The following is an 18,062-nucleotide window of genomic DNA, read 5'->3' on the forward strand; positions in this document are numbered from 1 at the left end:
CCTGGCATATAACAGAGCAAGCAAACCTTCAACAAGACTAGTAACACCGCCACTACCTTCATCAGCATCACCATCATCACCATTTTCATATGTAATTTCTGTCTTTTAATCTCTCTCGATAATCTTTCTCAAAGTATGGAGTATCATCAGATAATTCTCCCAGTGATTTCTATTATGACCTACAGATCGGGTGTCGTTTACTTAGCTAATGTTTACTGAGACCTTACAAGGGAGCCAGGGATACAAAAGTGAAAGGCAAGCACAGTCCTTCCCTCGGGAAATTAGAATATTCCATTATGTTCCAATCAGACCACAACTGTGAGAGGACCAAGTCATTCTGGAAACAGTCTGTACAAACTGGACCATGAAACACCTTCAAGGACTGTTGTCAGCAAAATCTGCCAGGGTTCTGTGCTCTAAATGAGCATCTGCAATATACCAGCCCCGGCCTGCTTTGGTCTCCCTCTGAAGTAGAATGATGTGAGATCTGGGGGCTGAAATGAAGCTTCAGAAAGACTGCAAAATCTGTTGCTTATAAATAGGCTTTAAAAGAAGAACATTATTCATCACTGGGAATGATTTTTCCCCCTAAGTTTTATAAACTTATTTCCCTCCCATACTGCATGTCATAGGACTCAAACTAGAAGAAACCACAAGAGGTGGAGCCTAACATTGCTTAAAACTTTGACTGCAAATCCGAGTCAGCAACAAAACTATTTAAAAAAAAAATACAAATGCCCGGGTGCCTGAGATTAAGGTTCTGTTAAGGATATCATTTTACTTGGATCTAGAATCGATGCACGTGGGAGCAGCAGTCAAGAAATCTAAGTGCTGAAGGGCAATGATGTCAGTGTAAAGACTAAGGTGTGCCCGATCCCAGCCATGGTACTTTCAACTGATTCTTATGCAGCTGAAAGTTGGACAATGAATAAGGATGACAAAAGAATGGATGCCTTTGCATTGTGGTGGAGGAGAGTACTAAACAACTCCTAATGTCAAATGAACAAGCAATTCTGTCTTGGAGGAAGGGCAATCAGGGTGCTCCTTAGATGTAAGGATGGTTAGAGTTCGTCTCACATATTTTGGGTATGCGATCAGGAGGTACCGGTCTACGGAAAAGAGCAGGATGCTGGGAAAAGTAGAGGGTCAGTGAAGGGGAGGAAGATCAACAAAGACACGGAAGAGATGGACTGACACAGCACCACAAAAAAGGGGCTTAAACACAGTGGAGACTGAAACGGTGCTTAAACACACTGGAGACTGAGGATGGAACAGGCCCAGGCAGCATTTCAATCTGATGTCACGGGCTCACCAATTTCACAGCACCTAATGACAACAGAGCTAGCTCTAGTGGCCTAGTGGTAAGAAGCTGCACTACAATCCCCAAGGCATGTGGTTCGAATTCACCAGATGCTCTGTGGGAGAAGGATGAAGAATCTCCCATGAGATTTCTTACCTCTGAAAACCCACTGGAGGGTCAGTTATGGGTCAGTTCCAACTTGATACACAATGACAATGACAATAGGGTACAGTTCTGTGGTTTAATTTTTAAATTTTTTTTTTAATAAAAAGCCACTTAATTTATTCTGATTTTGTTGTTGTTGTGTACTATAGAGTCGGAACTGGCCCACAGCTGACCCTCCGGCAGGTTTTCAAAAGCGGTTAATCACATGGGAGGAAACTGCCAATTCTTAGAGGAGTAAATATCCACTCATTTATCATGTGGCTAGTTCTGCCTGGAATCAGCACGAATATTATCTGTCTCTCTTTCATACACAGTAAGAAAATTAGTATTCTCATTCCCCACCCACCCCCCGCCCCGGGTGTTCTGGTGGCCTACTGGTAAGAAGCTGTGCTGCAATACCAAATACCAAAAGCACAAGGTTCAAAGCTACCAGCTGCTCTGGTGGGAGAATGAAGGACAATCTCCTCCCAGGTGATTTACTGCCTCTGAAAACCTGCTGGAGGGTCAGCTATGAGTCGGTTCTGACTCCATGGTACACACCACCACCACCTAAGCTTACAGAAAGTAAGTGACTTGCCTAAGGTCACAAAGCCAGTAAAGGAGGAAGGTGGGGGAATCAGTGTGGCTCTGGAATCTTGTGGTCTTTCTCTAGTTTGACAATGGAGTCATTCAAGTTAAATTAGAGACTTAAACATTATCTAGTTAAAAGTATTGTTTTTTTAAAACTCAGCCTCACAGACAGTGCAATAACATGCCCAAGATAAACAGACACTATTAATAGGGAAAGAATAAGTTAGGGGTGGCCCCTGACTCACACTGTCCATCCTTCTTCTCAAATATTTTCTCTCCAAAACAAAACACTTATTTTCAGGTTTCATAATGTATTAACTAATCTTCTCTGGAAACAGAGATTTTGGATCCAACACAAAATAACTTCTTAAATGTCACCCCTACTTATAAGTGCTAATCAGTCAAATATACAAAACATTTTACACAGAGGGGCACAGTGATTACATTACCAGTACATAGGGCTCGTTTTTTTTAATGGAAAAATCTTCATGTGACAAATCTATCTTTTGTGAATGTAGAAACAAAACTCTAATCCCTTTCTACTTAGTAATCACTCTTTAGCTTCATTTTTCAAACACTTTAAAGAAGTCTCTAGGCTCACATTACTGTCAAGCAAAACACCCTCTGGATGCAAAGACTATGTTAAATAATAAAAAAAATCGAAAACACTCTCCTGACTGGACAGTAGAGGGAGAAGGAGGCCGAGGCATGGGTGAGAAGTGAGGAGGCAGGCTCCCCTTTGAAAGAGCTGTGTGTGGTGGGCCAGCAGGCAGGAAGATGCTAACAGAGAGGAGGCGTGTAAACAAATCTGTAAAGATGGTCCCAACGGCTGGAGAAGTGTAGATGCAAACTGCTTTGTTCTCTGAAATTTACAAATCATATTTTAACCTCTGTCTGATTTCCAGACAGGGAGAGAGAGAGAGAGAGAGAGAGAGAGAGAGAGAGACTGAAAATACTAATGATTTTGTGTTTGACAACCAATATAAAAAACGAGCTTAGGCTATTAAAAATGAAGATAGATGCTACAAATATAGCCAGTTGTGCCCTAAAGTAGAAAAGGCTTTTTCTTTAAGGCATAGAAAGCCTCACTCATGAGATTTAAATTCCTGAGACTCACCAGTGGTGTGGTTTTAATGAGTTTATCAATCTGCTTATGAGAAATTATGGCAGAAATGAGATTCATTAAAAAGAATCATTCAAATGGCTATTCGCTTTCTCACTTAAGGTAGCTGCTGTCTTTGTTCCTTCATCAAGCCGTCTCATTATACCCCTACTGCAAAGAAGCGATGATTAAATGTCAGCACCAATTCAAATAACTCATATATGGTAGAAACAAATATATTTGTATGCCTTTGAGAAGATTAATAATAGCTGGTGCTGGTCTACCAACTGCAGATGTACAAACTTTCTACATTGTACATAAATCAAATCCAAGACATATAGCATATTTAAAAGACTGCCGATATTAGGGTGATTTAAAATTATTCAAGTCCTGGAATACACACACCATGGTGAGGCTGACTAATGTGCCTACATGTTCTGGATATTTCTATATTAATTTAATGTTAAAAAATGTAATGGCATTAACAAAAAGGAGGTCTCAGGAATGAGAAGGAAAACATACTTAAAATGAAGGAGTGCTGTTAGGCAGCTTTTGTTACATATCACTGAATTGGAACAAATTATAGCCGACCCCTTCAGTGGGTTTTCAGGGGCTATAAATCACATGCGAGGAGATTAACCACATTTCTAACATGGAACACCTAGTGGATTTGAACCACGTACTTCTGCACTGGCAACAGAACTCCTTGCCACTAAGCCATCAGAACTGCCCCTAATTGATGGTGTTGAACAGAACCCAGCCAGGCTCTGCACCACTACCACATCTGGTTTCACTGGTCGGTTCAGATGTAGATCCCACAGTCTTTCCTCCTCATTCATCGTAATCCTGAAGATCCACTGACATGGCTCGTCACCGGAGCAACATGGAAGCGTCCACTGACAGCTGGGATGTGGCTGTGCAGGAGAGGTACTGTCCTGGGACCAAATCCAGTCTCCTGCAAGGAAGGTGTGAATTCTACTACTGTTCCCTAAAATCAACGGGTATGAGTCCTTAATCAGTTGTATGTGCTAAACCAAAGAAAGAGCAAATGAATCAAGGAAGAGGCAAGGTTAACAGTTAAATGAGTACTGGTAAGATCTGAGAAGCCTTTGTTACTCCATGAACTACTGTGACCTTTCCAAGTTGGTGGCCATAAAAACTGGCACATACACACACACACAAATCTGCTCCTCAGATTTATACAAATTGAGCAGACCACTAATGCAAAGCCCAAAGGCAGCATAAACTCCTCAGTCCTACTGTGTGGGTTCACAGGGGTAAAAGTCAGATGAGAAAAGTGTGCCAGTCAAAGTGCTACATAATTTGCTGGCTTGAATCCACACACAGGTATCATCATGATCTTCCTCACTGTTCACTTCACACTGCACCTCAATCGCTGTTTAAAAACAACCATTTGTGTAGCAAAAGATCTGGGTTAATCAGACTTTGCACTCCTATTGGCAGGAATGGCATTGTTAAGAATAGAGTCACACAATGGCTTTTAGAATGTTCCAGAAAAGGCTGAGTGAGATTTTGAGTCATACTCTGTTTTGGACCTCTCTCCGGTGACCCTAATCATTCTGATGAGAGAACATGCTGCTTCATGAGAGCATGAGGACGTGGGTGCCATAACACAAACTAGTGCCTTGATTGCAAGAGCCAGAAAAGAAGTCTGGTTCCTTATCTCTTTACGCTTATTTCTCATTCTTTGTCATAGTGTCAGACCCTCCCCTCTGTGGGTTTTTAGAAGCTGTAAACATACAGGAAGAGACTGCTCATCCTTCTCCCTTAGAGAGGCTGGGAGATTTGAACCACTTGTCTTTGGGTTGGCAGGGTAACTCCTTACCCACTAAGCCACCACACTGCCTAAACTTATTTCAGAAGGCTTGAATAGGCTCTACATGAAGCAAATCCTGTCTGTCAGGTTTGGAGACCCAATCTATCACAGGCCCACTGTGTGAGATGATCAGTTAAGATTGCCCACCAGTTTATACCCCCAGAGCAAAACGTTTCAACATGATGGGAAATATTTCTCAGTGTGAAATGCTGGATTTCCCAAAGGGCAGGGGCTGGGGTGAATGAGAAGAGAAAAGCCCAATGTCTCAAGATTTAGACTATCCCTATTCTCTGCAGATCTTCACTGACTTTATTAAAATGAGCGTATGTTGAGATATATTAGTACAGTATTAGTACTAGGGTTCCTGGTTCTGTAAAGTATTAAAACTACATACTCATTTAGTCATTCACTTAATTAACATCTATTCATTCACAAATATCTACTTGGATCAGGTATTGTGTTAGATGCTGAGGACACAATTCAGTGTAGGGAGACATGAACTCAGCCTTCACAAAACTTGCAATGTAGTGAAAAGATATAAAGAAAAAGAAATATACAAATTAAGAACTTGTGACAGAAGATACAGTAATGTTCCCTAGAAGTGTGGATGTAGAGCCTATGCCCCATGCACTCTGGCATGGCCTTGGTGAGGGAAATCATGGTTGGTAGAGTCAGTGAAAAAGGGGAAACCCCTCATGAGGTGGACTGATACAGTGACCCCAACAAGGGGCTTAAAAAAAGCAATGACTGTAGGGATGGTGCAGGACCGGGCAGTATTTCATTGTTATACAAGGGTCATTAAGAGTCAAAATCAGGGAGCTCTGGTGGCCTTGCGGCAAGAAGCCGTGCTCGCAGTTTGAATCCAACAGATGCTTCACTGGAGAAGGAGGGGCAATCTTTTCCTGTGTCAGTCGGATCCGATTCGATGGCACACAAGTTAAAAGAAAAATCAATAAATAAAAGAGTAAAAATCAACTTGAAGATACCTAACAATAATAAAGGCTAGGAAGAAATGAGGTGATGTAGCCAAGATGAAATGGAAGTGTCCAGGGATGGTGTCAGATGCAAGGATCAGGGAAGCCCTTTCTCAGGAGGATAGCTGGGTGAGAAGAGCTGGAGGAAGAGTATTCCAGGTACACGGAAACAGGACACACCTAGGTCTTTATACAGGGAAAGGCAGGGAGCAATGACATAGCAGAACGGGAGCAAATACATGAAGAACAGCAAGACTCAAGGTCCACAGCACCCCTACCGAGAGACCAGAAGGATGAAGGGTACCCAGCTACCACCACAAGAGGATTAGGATCGAGACGGAAAGCCTGTCCAGAGTGAGAGAAAAACATGGAACAAAATACAAAGTCACAAAAATGATCAGACTTTCTGGTCCGATAGAGACTGGCTGGAACCACTAAGACCTCGGGTACCCTTCAGGTCCTAAAGTGAAGCCACTGCTGGAGACCACATTTCAGCTACACCAGAGACAGGCTACAACATCACTCAGAACAATCAAGTGCACGAGGTGACCACAAAGGCAGCATTTGCCCAAACAGGAGACTCAAAGCAGGATCAGGCCAGAAAGAATGATGAAACGGAAACCCGAGGGAGAAATGAGGAGGTTATGAGCACACTGGCAGGACTGCACCCAAAGTCACAGAACAAAAGACGTGTACATTGTGGAACAGAAAGCGAATGTCTCTATTAACTCTCCCCCAAACCACAATAAAGTGTGAAAAAGACAGTAAGAGGCCATGTGACTGAAGCATAGCGAGGAGAGGAGGAGATGTAGGAGATGAATTTGCAGGCCACCAGCCACGCTCAGGAGATGAAGCATACTTGCCTTTGGCCTAAAGAGGCTCGTTTCTGGAGAAACCAAAAGGTCTTTTAAATTCATTTCCAGCCACTTATAGAAAAACCAATCTCAAAGGAATAAACATAAGACAAGTCCCAAGGAGTCAACTGAAGATCAGGTAAGATAAACAAGGGGTTTGGAATTGAAAAATGAAAGGACAAAGCCTCGTACCTCCTCTTTGCACCAGCAACGTCACCTCGCTTCCCTTTGGGCATTCGATCAGCATGTCCACCACTTGGTTGTGAGTCAGCGCTTGCACGTTCTTCTTGTTCACTTCCACTATAAGATCCCCTTCTTTCAGGCCGCGGCACCTGGGACTGTCGACAATCTGTTTCACTCTTTGGCCACCACCTCCAGGACTGTCTGCGATTGTAAAACCAAAGCCCATGGGCCCCTTGACTATATGAACAGTTATGAGTTCCGGCTGAGTGGCAATGGAGGAAGCCAGAGAGACGGTGTCATTGGGGTAACTATGGGAACCGTTTGAAGCCATGTCAGCCGGACTGCTGGGCCTGGCATCCTTCGTGGTGTTGACTTTGCCTGTCTTACTACTGTGGCTGGCTGGTGAGTCATAGGTCTCTTGGCCATTCACAATAATTGGTTCTTTATCTAATATGGCCACTGAGGTAACCAAACTTGTATTGGGGTCATCTGGGTCAAAAGGCAATGGATAACCTCGGCAGAGTTCAAGGTCCACACTGGCACCGATGGGAATGGACTGGAAGATTTTCACAACTTGAGCATGCGTGTGTCCCAAAACACAGGTGTCGTTCACGCTGACAATTACATCTCCTGCAAAAGATGAGAGTTTGCAGTTAAAAAGAAATAGCACGCAGACGAGTTAACTCAGCAACTGTAATGCTATGCTGTATTCATATAAAACTCAACTGAAACTGGGCTAGAGGGGGTTTTGCAGGGCACAAAAGGCTTGCTTCTGTTATTTATTTTAACTGCTAATTAGGCCTTGTGTTACATCCAGTATCTTTCCTGTTAGTGAGAAAGGACTTTATTCTAAAATAAATTCTTACCACAGAAATTCCAGTTTAGAATCCTTTTGTTCAAATGAACCGACATTTTTAGTCAATTATTCCTTTACTACACTAAATAGCAACCTAACAGCCCCCCAAGGTTTAGATGGCTGCAAAAGTTTTGATCTTCACAAAAAGAAGAATGTAGACTATGGAGGAATCAGCTCATTTCCAGAGCTATTAAGGGACAACGCTAACCCTGCCATCACATGGTGCTGTGTTGTCCTGCGGCGCCGTGGGTATAAATCACACAGCTTAGGACATGTGGGGTCCACTTGGTCTCTGTACCTGTCTCCATCTTGCCATCGAGTGCGGCAGGCCCATCCAGGACCAAGCTCTTGATCTGGAGAAATTCATCAGGTTCATCTCCTCCGACGACCGTGAAGCCAAAGCCACGACTGCTTTTCCGCAGCTTCGTGTGAATGAACTTGCCTTTCAACTCAGAAGGGTTTCGCGTAAAAAAGGGTTTGCCTAGAGTGAAGGGGGATGACACACACATAAGCAACGGGACCAGCAGTGGGGGAAAAAGAAATTAATTGAGAAAAGATGAAAAATGTTAAACACTCCTCAAGCTCAAGTGTTATGGCATTTGGACATAATGTACGTCTTAAGGAAGTCTTCCTTAAGAATAAAGACATCCCCAAGTCATTTCTGGGTGGTATGAACAGTTATTCAACTCAAATGCACTGCCATTGCCTCAATCCTGACTCCTAGAATTGGAAGAATTCTGAGGCTCTAAACTGCAATGAGAGGAGACTGCCTGTCTTTCTCCTGAGTTGCTACTGGTGGATTTAAACTGGTGGAGACACGCAGCCTTTGCCTCAGCATCACATCTCCCTACTGATTACACCACCAGAGCTCCTTGTAAACAGTTAAGGACTAATTAATCAAACAGTTGTAGGGGTGACTTAACCCAGAGGAGACTCTAAAGAAAGGCCTGCTGATTGAAAAAGGAAGTCAGTGCTACTCAGACCACAAAATACATTGGCTTCACCTTGAAGGCAGCTGTTGTTATCTGCTGTCAAAGAGGAACTGATCTAGAAGTGACCTTCCAGTGGGTTTTCAGAGGCTGTAAATCTCATAAGAATTCCCATCTTTCTCCCATGGGGCAGCTGGTGGATTCCAACTGCATACTCTTGAGTTGGCAGCTCAGTTCCTTATTGCTATTTTTCTAGAGTACTATAGATCATAAAAAAGAAAAGATTTAATGGAAGACACATGAGAAGGTTGAATCGCCTGATGTATTTCTTTGGTTGAGGTTCATGTAGTTTAACAGCAATGGCACTGCCCTAGAGATTTTCATAGAAAGTAGACTCGGGCTTTGTTTTCTTTTTTGTTGTTTGTTTTACAATACAGCTTCCTATGTGGTGCCTAGGTTCCGGCTTCCTATTCTGAAGCCAACTGGAGTAAACACTTTCGTTTAAAATCAAATTTATCTTAAAAATGCACAGATGATGCCATGAATCTGTCTTGGCTGTGAACAGTAATACAAGTGCATTATTGCTATTTTAAAAATGAAAATAATTATTACTATTTTGTTTTCTTTTACTAAATTTTAGATCCACCTGATTTTTTTGCTGTTAATTTGTGAGAAAGTGTAACACATCCACTGCTAAAATTCATTGTTTAAGAAACTCTCTGGATATATGGCTCAAGATATTAAAAAACAACATCAATAAAAACAATTAATGACGAGATCCATACAGCTCCAGATTTAATGGTATCACTAAAATAAATTAATAGAACTCTAGGTAAGCAACTTCCAAACCATACCGCCTAAGGTTTACTTAGTTTTTTGGAGAAATTTGCAAATTACTATTTGGACACCGAACAAAAAATTTTCTTTTGTGCCTCAGTTGGGCACAAAACTGTCATTAAGAAGCTCACTGGTTATGTCAAATAATGGACACAATTCCATCTTTCAGCCTCTTTCACATCTCCTAATTTCATCATCCACTGCCTGCCCTTGCCAGAGTTTTTTTTTTCCTGTCTGTATTTTTCTGTTCTAAAAAATGTTACCAAAAAAGAAAAGAAGTTGGGCAGTTCCCATTTTCACAGTCCCGGGAGCCTGACACCCACAAAGGAAGGAGAGTTATTTTAGGTTAGTTATATCTAAAGGCCTTAAAAGTTCCCTGGGCACACGTACAATTCTTAATTGCGTATTTTAGAAGTTTCTGCCTTTTTAAAAGGCTCCTTTAAATTGCCTACACTGACGAGTCTGCTCACTAAATGCTCTCACACATTCTGACGGCTTGCTGGATGCCTGACAAACTCCAGCCCTGCCAGTGTGGGGAAGGCCCGGCAGCACCCAGGAGATACATCCTGGGGCATCACCTGCCCTGGTATGAGGAAGGTGAGGATGGTTGTCAGAAGGACTTGTGAGGCTAAAATGGCTCAGGCAGCTGTTAGGTGGAAAAGGAGGAGGGGTGAGCTAACCCCTGAACTGTACTTTTTGTGGAGGGGAGGGGCATGTTGGCCATGTTCTTGACGCAGAGACTAATCTTTCAGGCAGCTTGAGGGGAAAGGGTCTCACTCGAGCAGAGACGTGGACACACGCCATGTTCACAATGAGGTCATCTTCTCTGAGGAATAATCTTAGTAAAAACTGCAAAACCTCTTTTAAGATCTCCAAGCATCATGTCCTTCTGCACTGTTCTTATCAGTTGCTGCTCTCCAATACAGTATAAATCCTATTTACTGGTTAAGCTTTCAACTTACTGTTCTTACCTTCATGCAGGAAAGGCACAGTTAGGAATATACAACACACAACAATAGAATAGGAGCTCCATGAGGCCAGAAATATTTGCTTGTATATCCCGGAAAATATTTAAAAAAAATATATGTATGTCTATATATAGATATGTATATATATGTATGTATATGTGTGTATGTATATATGTATGTTTATTATATATATGTGTATATATGTATATGTATACATATATCCCTCTATATAGGACAGTGGGGATGTCACAGGCAGTGAGACTGGCTCAGGACAGAGCAGAGCTCAGAGCTACTGCGTATAGAGTTGCTGTGAGTCACAGCATTATGTCAATGCCACATAATAACAACAACAACAACATCATCATATTAGGGAGTTGTGATGGTCTGCTGGTAAGAAACTGCACTGTAATCTCAAAAATAGGTGGTTCAAATCCATCAGCTGTTCTATGGGAGATGGATGGGCAATCTCTTCCTGTGTGATTTCCTGCCTCTGGAAACCCACTGGAGGGTTAGCTATACATTGGTTCTGACTGAAAGGCAGAAAACAACATCCTTCTACACATGAACACTCCATTTGCCTCATATAATGTACCTACATATATGACATGTGCGAATAGTGTGCATAGCATTCATAGAAACTACAGGCATTGCCAAGGCAAAAAAACCCCCATGAGCTATCTGTGTTAAAATACAGGACTGGCAGGCCCCAAGGGTGCTAATGGTTAACATGATCGATCACCTGCTAATCAAAAGGCTAGCAGTTTGAGTCCGCACAGGGGTGCTTCAGAAGACAGATTTAGAAAACTTCTGAAGAAACAGCCACTGGAAATGCTAGGGAGTGCAGTTGCCTCTCACACAGGTGTGGCCATGAGTCAGAATTTAACATGTTCTGGGGCGTGGCCCCCAAATTTACATTTGAACACGCCCCATGCTCTTGTTTCTTTGCCAGTTAGGGCGTGATGGCAACTGGTTATTTCCAGTGCCACATTTCCAGGACATTTTATGAGCACTGACATTTTTTGTTGCTGAATGAGTAAATCCACTAACCAGTGCACAGAATGCAAATTTAACACGCCTTTGAGAAGCTGGAGACATGGTTGGGAGTTGGAGATTTTTCACCCTTTTTACAGGCAAGGTTACACAATGTGAGAACATGCCTGGCCGTTTATCTAAACACACTGGCTTTTTTTTTCCCTCCCCCAAAGCCTATTAGCATATTTTGTATTAGAATGTTTTCAACTTAATAGAGACATGAGCAGAGCTTTGAAATGACACCAGTGATTTCCTTCCCCACCACTTAACTGGAGAAGGCAGATCAGACGGTTTCACGTTTATGTACATTTTATTACTTTTTACGTATGGGTGGGTCATTAGTTAACAGAGATTTTTGGAAAGAAACGTTTTTCTTTCTCTGCGCACTGGGATTTGAAGCTCTCTGCTGCAGCCATGTGGCAAATGTAATTGTTAGGAGATCCTAAGAGGGTCAGGGGAAAAAAACAACAAACCTTCAGTGAGATGGGTCATCACAGTGGTGGCAACAAAGCCCAGTCAGGCACAACAGAGACTCTGCAGATGACACAGGCCCAGGTGGGGTTCCTTAACTTTAAAGTCTGTTGTGTATGAGAACAGCCTGGGTAGTTTATTAAAATATACTCCCTTCTTAGTCTAGACTCATTGATCAGCATATTGTGAGTCTCAGCTACAAAACCTAGACTTGCATAAGCCCCAGGTGCTCGCTTTCCTGCCAGGTTAGGGTCCTCCTCTGCACTAGTGCAGGACTCCCCAGTAGCATTAGTTTTGCAGGGATGGGTGCTCCCTCTTTGTGCTGACCAACATGTAGTTCTCAGTCACAGGTGGTCACAAGTGCCTACAATGTAGTCAGGGTGACTCACAAACTAAGTTTTCCATTTAAAAAAAAACAACCCTAAAATTGCCATAAGCAGCAGCAAATGTCTTCTCTGCAGAATGGTACAGGCTGGGTCATGTAGCATAGTAACAAAAAAAGATAGGAAAAGACAAAATAAGAAAACCCAAAAACCTTAAGAAAACCTTAAAAGGTTTTATTTAAGTTTTAAAATGTTTTGTGGGTTTCAATCTATACTACTTCCTTGCTTTTTGAGCCTCTTGCTTAACTTTTCTGTCTGCCAAGGATTGTATGTAAAATGGATGTAGATAATCCCTTCCTCACATGAGCGTTTTAAGGGCTAACTGTGACAAATTACATAAGCAAGGCCCTTGGGAAGGGCCAGCACAGAGGAACAACACAGTGAGTGTGAGTTATTATCACTGTGTCGATGGCAAAGGACTGTGGAGAAGTGCGAGTTGACAAATACTTGCCTAGTAAACGTTTGAGCTCTTTCTGGTGTGGTCTGTAGGGAGTTGAGTTGCTATTCAAAGTCACCAGTTACTCAGCAGAAGAGAGATGGGCAATTGCTTCCCATGTGATTTACAGCCTCCAAAAACCTGCCAGAGCAGCAGCTATAATTCAGTTCCAAGTCGAGTGTCATCACTGTTGGGACTTCAGTGTAAAAGTCTGAAGTCAGGAAGTTTGTTTTGCTTGTAACCATAACTCATACAAGCACATCCTTTTTAAACCATCACTAGGTGTGCTCTAGATCAAGGGACGGTTTGGTTAAACGGGGTGAATCTGGCAAAATTAATAGCAGATCATTTACTAACTACATAGCTCCATCCAGACGGTACCATCAGGAAACTAAACTATGACATTTGACCAGCAGGCACGTGACCACGAGTTGTAACCAACAGAGACAGTCAGAGCATATGGACTTTAACTGGCTTCACTGGTATAGAATATGTCCAAATATTTCAACTGTCTCTGAAAAATGAGGAACAAAACAGAGACTATAGTACAGTGAGAATAAGAGAGCCAATGTCAAAGAAAGGTCAGTGAGCCCTCCACTATTAGGTCTAAGATGGCTAAAGAAGATAAAAGTCTCATAAGAAAACAAGGTTAGGAATCTTCGACAAAGTGCCTACTACAGTTAAATACCCTACAACCAATTCACTCACTTTAGTGCACAAAGCATACGGCACGTGGAACCTGAACTTTTAAAAGCTTTATTTAATACCCAGGACAATTCCTGCAGGACAGGAGAGGTTGCCTATAACACATGAATAAATACACATGCATGTAAGTATGTGTACTGCTCACTCAACAATGAATCTCAGTATCCGTTATCAAGGGACAATGGTGAGTCTGGGTTGTCCCACAATTTAAAAATAAATAACATAATCCCTTTCCTCTATAGGATTAAAAAAAAGAAATCAAAGAAGTATTTTTATATAATTTATAAATGAACACAAATTCTGAATTGTGTTAAATGCTATAAAACTTATTGCCTTCCAGCTGAATATGACTCACATCTGACCGTCCAGTGGGTTTCAGGAGGCTAAAAATTTCATAGGAGGAGACTGCCCATCTTCTCCCAAGTAGTTGCTGGTAGATTTAAACACCAAAGACGTGTTCACTTTTGGGTTAGCATGCAATTCTCTATGGACTATGCCATCAGAGGCCAAATTCTATACAGGAGAAGTATAAGATGGTAATAAGAATAAGCTTAATGAATGTTGAAATAGTGAAAGCATGCATCAAGGTATACAATGCAAACAGCAGTCCTAACTAAACTGTGATAGTTCTATCAAGTAAGACAGTCTTTAAAAGAAGAATTAGGAGTGGAAGGGAAGAGGGAGCTCTGGGGGCCCAGTGGCAAGAAGCTGCACTGCAATCTTGAGGGCTTATGGTTCGAGTACACCAGCTGCTCTGTGGGAGAAGGATGGGCAATCTCCTCCTGTGCAACTTATTGCCTCTGAAAACCCAATTAAGTGTTGGTTGTGACACAATGGTACACAACAACAGGCAAAGAAGAAGGGAGAAAGGAAGTCCATCTGGGACCAGTGCAGAGCCTTGGGGCAAGCTGTTCTGTTTAGGTGTGCTGAGTCTATTTCTAGCATCCCCAGGTGACAAAGCAGAATCACCTGTTCCAGTTTCCTAGGCTGTGTGGTTTCTAGGAGCAGCAAGGCTGCAAGTTCTTTTTCCTCTAGAGCCATTTGAGTGTGTCTGAACTGCTAACAGTTCAGTTAGAGCCAAGCGTGGGTTAAACCCCCAAGGTTCCTTCAGGAAGACTAGGTGTTCTGAGTGAAAGGAAAAGATGCTGGCGACAGAGGAAATGGCACAAGCAAAGGCTCTAGAGGGTCTGCATTTTGTGGCTGCAAGAACTTAAAAAAGACTGGTGTTGCTTCTATACCATGATGAGTATCGAAGGGGGAATCTTATCCTTCAAAAACTTTTCAAGGGGCCACAGCACACTGAAACGAACCAGTATGTCATTCTTTATCATGCTTTGTTTCTACTAAAACCATTATTACTATTAAAAGCTATGTTCAAGGCAGAGGACATTATTTTCTAGAAAGAGATGTTAATAATTTCATGACAACATTGGCTAGCAAGGGTCTCTGTCTCGTCTTTTTAAAATTATACTGTTGTTATACACCACAGAGTTGGAATCCACTCAACTGGCATTCCAGTGGGTTTTCAGAGGCTGCACACTTCACAGGAGGAGACTGCTCATCTTTTTCCCACCAAACAGCTGGTGTATTCAAATTACTTGTATTTTTCTAATACAATTAAACCTCTTAAATATGGTTGCAAGGAAGACAAACATTAACCTTTTCAATAGTTTTCTACTACGGATATTCCACCTCTGCTTCACACGATGATATTATACTTTTTCTACTGAAAAGGAAACAAAAATATAAACACACACACACACACACTCACTCTCTCACCTTTTACTTTAATGGTAATGAAGGCTGAAAGTACCAAGATTCTGGAGCTTCAAATTTTCATAAATGAGCATCTTTAGGAGTTCATATTATTTGTGAATGAAAGCAAGTGAGAAGTACTGAAATAGCTAACACAAGAATAAATGCCAGAACTGTGTTAAGAAGTAAGGGAGGGAATCTTCAAATACAATAATACTGTGTCATTCACACTCTCAGAGAACCCTCCACAAGCAATTAGGCTGACTAGAAATAACCTGAAATATCTCATTCTTTAAATATATATTACCGAACAAAATATGAAATATTTCTAGTCTTTAAATGAGTGTTTTACAGCTCAGAAAAGATTCTGTTCCCCGGGGGACATCTGACAATATCTGAGGATCTTTTTAGTTGTTTCAACTGATGTGAGGCTAGGGGGCATCTAACGGGTGGAGGTCAGAGGTATTCTAAAACACCCTAAAATACACAGGACAGCACGGATCACGACAAAGAATTAGCCAGTCCAAAATGGCAACATTACGAGAAACTGCTGAAACATGAATGTCTGAGGTTGAGAAACAAAGTCACTAACTTTTTCAAGGAGTTAAAACTTTTAGAGAATTACAGTTGGCTGCAGGAATTTACTGAGACAAGCTTCTCATTTTTCTTGACAAGTTTGATTAATAATATTTATATTTCTTTTTTATTATTAATATAGTCCACTATTAGAGGAGTGAGCGGGGAATTATCAATTTCATTTTTAAAAATAATTAGATTTTTGAAGATAAAGCTATAATGCATTTATAAAAAACTTTACCCTGAAGTGGAGCATCTCTGGCTGGCTCCGGATTGCTCGGGGGGTGGCTTGGAACAGCAGGAGGCACAAGGGATGAATGATCTTCCGTCCATTCTACGGTAAAGAGAACAAAGTGGCACAATTTTCCTTCAAACGGCAAACTAACTTAGGAATGACCTTCCTGATAAGAAGCCCAAACCAACAAAACCAGAGGCACACATCTCAGGTTAACAGAAAATTATAATTTAGCCTCTCTATGAGTCGCTATGTCGCCTGCGACTCGACGGCACTTAACAACAATAACATCAACACAGAGAGAGAGAGATCAGCTGGCCCAGTGGACAGAAGGCGATGCTACCAAGCCAAAGGTGGGTGACTTTTAATCTGTGGCCCTCGGGCCTGTCTGTCATTGTTTTTGTTCAGACATTCCTCTAGGTCGTATAGCCCTGGTGTACAAGTTGCCGTACAGCAAGCGGTACCTTATGAGTGCTGTGAGGCTGAACACTGTGAAACTGATGTGTCATATGCGCTAATGGTTGGTTACTTAATGCGGACAGAGAGTGGGGTGGAGCGCCCAGATTGAAACAAGCTTGGAAGGTGGAGTGGCATCCACTTCTGTAATAGCTTGCTTCCGGAAACCCTATGAACCTGGAGAGAGGATTGGGGATTCTCCTTCATAGGGTTGCTATGAGTCGCCTGCAACTTGACGGCACTTAACAACAACAACAAAATGTTGAAGAAGACAAGACCCTAAATTATTCCGCTCTCTGGTCCAAGTCCTTCGGGGTTGGAAGTGTATGGCTGAAACATGAACCCCAGTTCTCCCTAGTTGCACAAGCTGACGTGAGACCATGTCAGGAAAGACAGAAAGCCCAAGGCCATTCCTGGGAGGGTGAGACCTGTGTAGTGTGATGAGACGGCTGAACTGCTGAGGAATACCTGACGTAGGTAGCGAAGATGGGGCCCAGCAGCTTAGGCTTAGTGCCACTTTCCATCATCTCTAATAACTTGTGGATGGGGTCCATTAATGAGCCCTAACTGTGTCTGTATTCATCTCAGGGGCCCCCAAAAATACATTCCAGTGAATGGCTCTGGAGAGCTACCCCAAAATCACTCTCCAGCTCTAACTCCAATCAGTCGCACAATACTCAGTGGCACTTTCTGACTGTATCAAGTTTCACCAGCTCAGGAAAAAGATGAAAATTTTAAAGAAAAGAAAACACACATCCTCATATCCTAACTAGAAAAGAAACTGGAAAAAAAAAGATAATTTTTCAAATCTTTAGACAAATTCATACACACAGAGAGAGAGAGAGAGAGAGAGAGAGAGAAATATATGGACTATAGAAATACTTGACAAACCATGGGGCCCCTAGGTCAAATCTGTCCTATTTTTTCTATAACCTGTGAGGCAAAAATTATTTCCACATTTTTGAAGGGTATTAATAAAATTTAAAAGTGTAACAGGTTAAGACATGGGCTAATGATAAAAAAATTCAAATTTCACAGTCTATAAATGAAGTGTTATTAGGAAATAGCCAGGCCCATTTTTATTTAAACTCTGGTTGTTTTATGACTACAAAGGAAGAATGGACTGGTTGCTACAGATCCTTTATGTGGCCCTTTATAGGAAAGGCTTGCTGACCCTTAGTATAAGACATAAATTCTCATATCTAATACCACAAGCTGGGAAGCAGGAGTGGCATCCACTTCTGAAATAGGTTGCCTCCAGAAACTCTATGAACGTGGAGAAACGATCAAAGTTATAAAAATGTTCAGGTCTTTCATTCATAGGGTCACTATGAGTCGTCTATGACTCAATAGCACCTAACAACAATAACAACAACAACAACATCACGAGAATAGAAGTAGAGGGGCTTTATTTGATATTCACATTTTAAATGTATTT

General features: G+C 41.8%; 1 protein-coding gene across 3 annotated transcripts in view; it reads right to left on the reverse strand.

Annotated features, from left to right (window-relative positions):
- MAGI1 (membrane associated guanylate kinase, WW and PDZ domain containing 1) overlaps positions 1 to 18,062 on the reverse strand; it is an 810,123-nt gene that overhangs the window by 77,195 nt on the left and 714,866 nt on the right. For all 3 annotated transcript variants that reach the window (XM_006893840.1, XM_006893841.1, XM_006893842.1), the window contains exons 10-12: positions 16,175 to 16,267; positions 8,140 to 8,322; positions 6,995 to 7,615 (exon numbers count right to left, since the gene is read on the reverse strand). In XM_006893840.1, the coding sequence (XP_006893902.1) occupies positions 6,995 to 7,615; positions 8,140 to 8,322; positions 16,175 to 16,267 (897 nt within the window). The remainder of the gene's footprint in view (positions 1 to 6,994; positions 7,616 to 8,139; positions 8,323 to 16,174; positions 16,268 to 18,062) is intronic.

This window comes from Elephantulus edwardii, unplaced genomic scaffold (assembly GCF_000299155.1).
Source record: "Elephantulus edwardii isolate Elephantulus edwardi_28Jun2011 unplaced genomic scaffold, EleEdw1.0 scaffold00132, whole genome shotgun sequence".
Lineage (NCBI taxonomy): Eukaryota > Metazoa > Chordata > Mammalia > Macroscelidea > Macroscelididae > Elephantulus > Elephantulus edwardii.